The 6,517-nt window shown below is 46.0% G+C and overlaps 1 protein-coding gene across 1 annotated transcript in view; it reads left to right on the top strand.

The window, feature by feature from the left end:
* The first annotated feature begins 1,398 nt into the window (after positions 1–1,398).
* Scube2 (signal peptide, CUB domain and EGF like domain containing 2) overlaps positions 1,399–6,517 on the top strand; it is a 58,895-nt gene continuing 53,776 nt past the window's right edge. Inside the window, exon 1 of the mRNA XM_028768097.1 lies at positions 1,399–1,522. Coding sequence (XP_028623930.1) covers positions 1,399–1,522 — 124 coding nt within the window. The remainder of the gene's footprint in view (positions 1,523–6,517) is intronic.

Below are 6,517 nucleotides of genomic sequence, written 5' to 3'. Positions count from 1 at the left end.
ACGCCTTTAATCCCAGCACTTGGGAGGCAGAGGCAGGTGGATTTCTGAGTTCGAGAGTTCGAGGCCAGCCTGGTCTACAGAGTGAGTTCCAGGACAGCCAGAGCTACACAGAGAAACCCTGTCTCGGAAAAAAAAAAAAAAAAAAGATGTGGGCTTGTGTCCACTCCTTTCAGCTGTAGGACCCCATCTGGTGCTGACACTGTGCACGATGCCCCAGTCTCTGGGAGTTCATGTGTGTGTCGGTCCTGCTGATTTAGAGAGCCTTACTTGGTGTCCTCCAACCCTTCTGTCTCTTAACTCTCTTTACTCCTCCTCTGCAGAGGTCCCTGATCCCTGGGGGCAGGAATTTGATGGAGACATCCTGTTTAGGACCGAGTGTCCTACGGTCTCTCATCTTCCACATCATCTCGGCTGTGGGTCTATGTATTTATTTCTGCACTCTTGCTTCCGCCCCATGATCTCCTTAGCCTTAGACTGCTGTCTTAATAAGAACAGACTTATAGTAAGTTCCACTGGATGTTTCCAAATTGTGTTATCCCTCCTGAGTCTTTTCATTCCCATATAAACTTTATGCATATTGAAATTTTGTATGCATGTGTGCATTTAGATGTTGTCTTGAATTTAAAATATTCTAGGCCTCCTTTTGCATTTGGATTTTTTTCCATTTAACGATATATTCTATTAATTATTCCAAATCAGTTCATAGAGACTGTCTTCATATTCTTTTAGAGCTACATAGTACTCTATCAAGTGAATATACCATGACTTACTTAGGATTTCTATTGCTGTGATTAAACATCGTGACTAAAAGCAACTTGGGGAGGAAAGGGTTTATTTTGTTCATAGTTCCATATCACTGTTCATCATCGAAGAAAATCAGGACAGGATACACACAGGGCAGGAACCTGGAAGCAGGAGCTAATACAGAGGCCATGGAGGGGTGCTGCTTACTGGCTTGCTCCCCATGGCTTGCTCAGCTTGCTCTTTTACTCTCTTATAGAACTTAGAACAACCATCCCAGGGATGGCACCCCCCACAATAAACTGGGCATTCCCTCATCAGTAACTAATTAAGAAAATGCCTTACGGCTGGATCATATAGAGGCATTTTCTCAATTAAGTGTCCCTCCATTGAGATAACTCTAGTTTGTGTATCAAGTTGACATAAAACCAGCCAGTACATATCACTTCCAGTAAAATGCTCTCCTAAATATGAGCTTCTGGGTTGGTTCTAGTGTTTTGTAATCTCAAACTATACAACAATGAAGATTAGTGCTTGTTTATTTTTCTGTTTGGGTGGATTCTAAGAAGTGAGATGGCTGGCTAACAGGTAAATGCATATGTATATCGCTCAAAGAAATAGCACCTGCTGAGCTCACTTCCCTTTTGTTTCTTAGACATGGATGAATGTGACAATGCACTCAACGGTGGCTGTGTCCACGACTGTTTAAATATTCCAGGCAACTATCGCTGCACCTGTTTCGATGGCTTCATGTTGGCTCATGACGGTCATAATTGTCTTGGTAAGAAAACCATTTTCCTCTCCCCACCTTTTTCCAGCCTCTTTGTTTTTGAATCCTTACTCACGAAAGCAAAAAAAGGGGAATCTGGGATACATTTCGGTCAGTAGAATGCTTACCCAGCATGCGCAGACCCCTGCATTCCATCCCCAGTACTGAAAAACCACAGTGGTGTATATCTGTAATCCCAGCACTCAGGAGATAGAGGCAGGAGGATCAATAATTTAAGATTATCTTTAGTTACAGAGCAAACTTGAGTCCAATCTGGGCTACATTAGACCCTCCCTACATATATAAAAAAGACAAAATCATCATCCAAGAATTAGGGACATTAGACTATGTATCAGATAACTGGATAGGTAAATTTAGTCCAAGGAGATGGGTGGACATTGCCATGACTGCTTATTGATTTCTGACACTGAGTTTCTGACCTTAGGTGTTCTGTTGAAAGAATCCCAACTATCCTTTAAATACTGTGTCTTTATTCTTGCTTCAGATCTGTGTTGGGTCACAACCAGGTAGATCCTACACTTTTTTTCTTTCTTTTTGAAAGAAAGACAAAAGCTTTCTGTAAGCATCCTCCAAGGCTTCCACAAGGCAGACATCAACTGGCATTACAATCCCTGAAGTGAGGAATGCAGACTGTTCCCACCAGTTCCTCTTGTGAGCACTAGATCAGAACCTAGAAGTCTTGCTGGATGGGGCTGAGGTTGCATAGTCTGGGAGGATACAGCATACCAGGCAGGGGTTTTGCTTTGCTAGGCTCATGCTGTCAGCCCTACAGGGGGATGTTATGCTGATGAGCCTTTTTCTGGCTGACCTCTTGGCCAACCAGGGTCTGTCTCAGATCTTTTTTTATAGAGTGATAGGAACAGTCACTTGATCAAAAGCCTTGATGTCAGCTTAAAAAGTGATAGAAGTGCCAGGAAGATGGCACAATTGTTAAAGTGCCTGCTGTGCAAGTATGAGGCCCTGAACTTGCGTCCCCAGCACCCATGTAAAAGCTGGGCACAGTGGTACACACTTGCAATCCTGGCATTGGGGAGGCAGAGTCAGGCAGATCCCTGGAGCTCATTGGCCAGATGACCTAGCCCAGTGAATGAGCTCCAAGTCCAGAGAGAGACGTTGACTCAAAATATTAGTTGGAAAGCACCAGAGTAAGAGACTTGACATTGACCTCTGACCTCATACACATGCAGACGCCCACCTGAGGCCCTCCTCCTAAGTCTAGGCTGATCTTGTGTTTGAAAAGTTGTGCTCTGGAGTAGGAAAGGAGGAGGAAGAGGAGGACAAGGAGGAGAAGAATGCTCTCATTTGAGATTCAGCCCTAATATTGTATTTCAGTATTATCTGGTATGGGCCTTTCCTGTCTGAGCCCCCATGAGAGAGGCCCAAGCCATGTGGGCTTCCAGGCCTGCAGCTGTCAGTCAGATATCATGGGTGTCTATAAACTCCTCCTAAGCAGGCAGCATTTAAAAAGGATACATTTGAAGACAAGTCTGAGACCAGAAATAATTCACAATGAATTCAAAAGTCGGGGGCTGGAGAGATGGCTCAGAGGTTAACAGCACCGACTGCTCTTTTATTTATTTATTTATTTATTTATTACATGTACATACACTGTAGCTGTCTTCAGACATCCTGTAAGAGGGCATCAGATCTGATTGTGGATGGTTGTGAGCCACCATGTGGTTGCTGGGATTTGAACTCAGGACCTCTGGAAGAGCAGTCAGTGCTCTTAACCACTGAGCCATCTCACCAGTCCCCCCGACCGTTCTTCCAGAGGTCCTGAGTTTAATTCCCAGCAACCACATGGTGGCTCACAACCATCTGTAATGGGATCTGATGCCCTCTTCTGGTGTGTGTCTGAAGACAGCTACAGTGTGCTCATATAAATAAAAATAAATAAATCTAAAAAAAAAAGAATTCAAAAGTCAGATAAGACTTCAGTTTGTTAGACAGCATACATTCTAGTGTTGTGGTTGTAGTTGCTTTCCCTTTGGTTTGCCAAAAGCATCATTTTGAGGGTTGATATCTGATGGCTGACCTGGTTTTTATTGTGGGGTGGGGGCTTCCTGACAGCAGCAGGCTGAGCCATCCAAAGCCTAACAATATCAGCCAAAGCTGAGTGGGGCTTTCTGAACACAAGCATGCCCATACGTTTCCAGGCCTAGAGTCTTGCCTTAGCCAATAACAGACGGCTCAGTAGAACGTCCTTGTCACCCACTTGGGGTTTCTCCATGGAGTCTGCCAAGCCATTTGCTTTATAGAGACCCCAAGCATCTACTGAGTACGTGCGCAGACTAAAGATTCCTTTAAAGGAAGGCAGCAGGGGGTTGAAGATAGAGTTCTGTTGGCAGAATACATTTTTCTTTTAGTTTTTTTTAAAACATTTATGTGTATTGACGTTTTGCCTGCATGTATGTCTGTGTGTAAGTGTCAGATTCCCTGGTACTAGAGTTACAGACAGTTGTGAACTGCCACGTGGGTGCTGGGAATTGAACCCAGTTCCTCTGGAGGATCGGCCAGTGATCTCAACCTTTAAGCCGTTTCTCCAGCCATCGGTAGGATGTTGGATTAGCCTGTACAAATCCCTGGGTTCAGTTCCTAGCACTCCACAAAAGCAGGTATAGTGGTATACACCTGTAATGTCAGTATTCTGGAGATAGAGGCAGGAGGATCAGGAGTTCAAGGTTATCTTTAGCTTCCTAGAGAGTTTGAGGCCAACCTGGGGTATCTGAGACCCTGTCTTAAAGAAAAGGAGGAGGAAGAAGAAAGCTATGAGGGAATGCTGTTACTTGGAAGAGTGGGACCAGCACACAGAGGGACTTCTACACCCTGTGTGACAAGAGGCTTTGTGGCAAGAAAGAGCTCAGAGCCCAAATTCCTCTGGAGTGGCAGTTTCCTGTATTCTCTGAGGTGGCTCTTTCCCTGTGGCCAGCCACCACTAAACACACATTAGCTACAAATACACCAGCCAGCATGCTCCGACACCAAGCCCCCCAGTGACAGTCTGGGAAGCAGATACACAGGAAATGAATGCAACTGTTCCCCACAGCCCGTCCACCTGAACTCAGTTCCCATTTACGGTGAGTTATATCACAGTTATTTGGCTTGGTAGCAGAGGCTCTTCTGAGATGTTTAACAGACACCACTGCCCAAGCCTTACCCAGTCCAATTACATTGATGTGTCTGGAGAATGTAGCCAGGGCGTCTGGAGGTTTCCACAAGCCAGAGTCTGAAGACAGCCACTAGCTCCTGACCCACACGCGTCATGTGAACACACACTGTATTCATTCCATTTTATTGTGTCACCCAACTTAATGACACATTGCTGATTGCTTGGTAAGAAGACATAGTAAGTGACACATGGGATGGGGCTGTTGTGGCTCAGGACAGCTTGCCCTCAGGCATGCCAGGGAGACAGCCTCTCCACTTACCTAAACCCTTGCTGCAGAATGCCTAGGCCAGGTGTCCCAGTACAGGCTTCTCTCTGGAATGTGCTTCCTTCGACCCTTGGCATAGACAGGGTACGTTTGTTAGGCTTCAGGGAATGGCTGTAGTCCCATCAGTTTAGGAGAACATTGCTTGGTAGTGTAGGAGGACCCTTGCCTATAAGATCTGAAGCTTGAAACCAGATAACAGACATTTAAATGTGAGTTTTCTGGTTACAGATACACCCAGGAGTTAGTGACAGGCACATGAGATATGAGATATTAGACTAGAGAAGTTCTTTTTTTTTTTTTTTTTTTTTTAATCAGCTTTCTTCTGAGCCTTTGTGGTATCTGAGGTTCTTCTGGAAGTTTCCTCCTTGGCTCTGATTGTCTGCACTCGTTCCTTGTTGCTCATCAATTGACCAGTTAATGAACTGCCCAGTGCTCTGCCAATCAATCATTATTTTATATTATCATATTATAAAACAAAAATCTATATCTGCCAAGAGTGCACAGTCCGATGGGGACCCACAAAGAATGAGAAGACAGGCTAGTAAGTAGCCCAGGGCAGCTGTGCCAGGGTCTCAGGCTGTCATGGAAGGAAGGGTCCCTTAGGGGTGAGTAACAGTCCGAGGAGCTTTACTTCCTGCCTTTCTGACTGTGCCTTCCCAGGTTCTGGGAGCTGCTGTTAACTTCTCTGCATCTTCCCTGCCTCTGTCACTGACAGAATTCTCCTCTTGGCTTGCGCCTTTCTGCTCCTGTCTCCTGCTTTCCCACACTCCTGACTTTGGCCCTCCTGTCTTCTGCAACCGAACAGTGTTTGAAGCTGGGCTCATGCTACTCCACAGTGTTCTCTGTCTCTCCGCTCCCTCATGCCGGCTGGCCCCTGCCTTACACTTCAGTCTGTTAGGAAATTTCTTTCTACACTGGGAGCAAAACTGAGTTGCCATTCCCATTTCCGAGGCCAGCATCAGTCTTTCCCATGTTTCTTTCTAGAAAGCCTCCTTCCTGTTCTCTAAGGAGCACTGGAACAGGGACACTCTCCCTGGGGCATCTTGTCTACCCAGCAGTTTTCTATGCCTGCCTCTGCAGCTTATCCCAAGGGCAGCGGCTCTGCCTCTGTCTCCTCCCACAGCCCTGACTTGGGAGAGAAAGCCAGACCCCAGGCTTCGAATTTTTTGTCTGCCCTACTGCTGTCTTAGATTTCCCCAAAGAAGGGGTTTGGCTTCTTTGCCCCACTGCAGTGAAACAGGAGCTTCTTAGCTTGTTATTTAAGACCCAGCAGCATTGTGGCCTTAATCTATCTTCCTGAATGTATCTCCTGTGACTTCCCTCCACGTCTCCCAGGCTCTAGCCAAACGGAATGACTCACTGCTATCCAATATACTCCAAGCTTCCCCGCCTCTGTGCTAGGGGAGGGCTCTGGCCCTTCAGCCTGGAATCTCTTTTCTTCAGGTTTGTAACTGCTGGATCCTAAGGGCCCATCTCTTATCAGCTTTCCCCAGAAAGGCCCCGGTGTTGATAGCACACAATCACATGCTACCTACCTCCTTTCTTCTGCCCC

Source organism: Grammomys surdaster, unplaced genomic scaffold (assembly GCF_004785775.1).
Source record: "Grammomys surdaster isolate TR1022 unplaced genomic scaffold, NIH_TR_1.0 184, whole genome shotgun sequence".
Lineage (NCBI taxonomy): Eukaryota > Metazoa > Chordata > Mammalia > Rodentia > Muridae > Grammomys > Grammomys surdaster.
The sequence above is the reverse complement of the archived record's forward strand: the minus strand, read 5'-3'. Positions and strand labels throughout refer to the sequence as shown.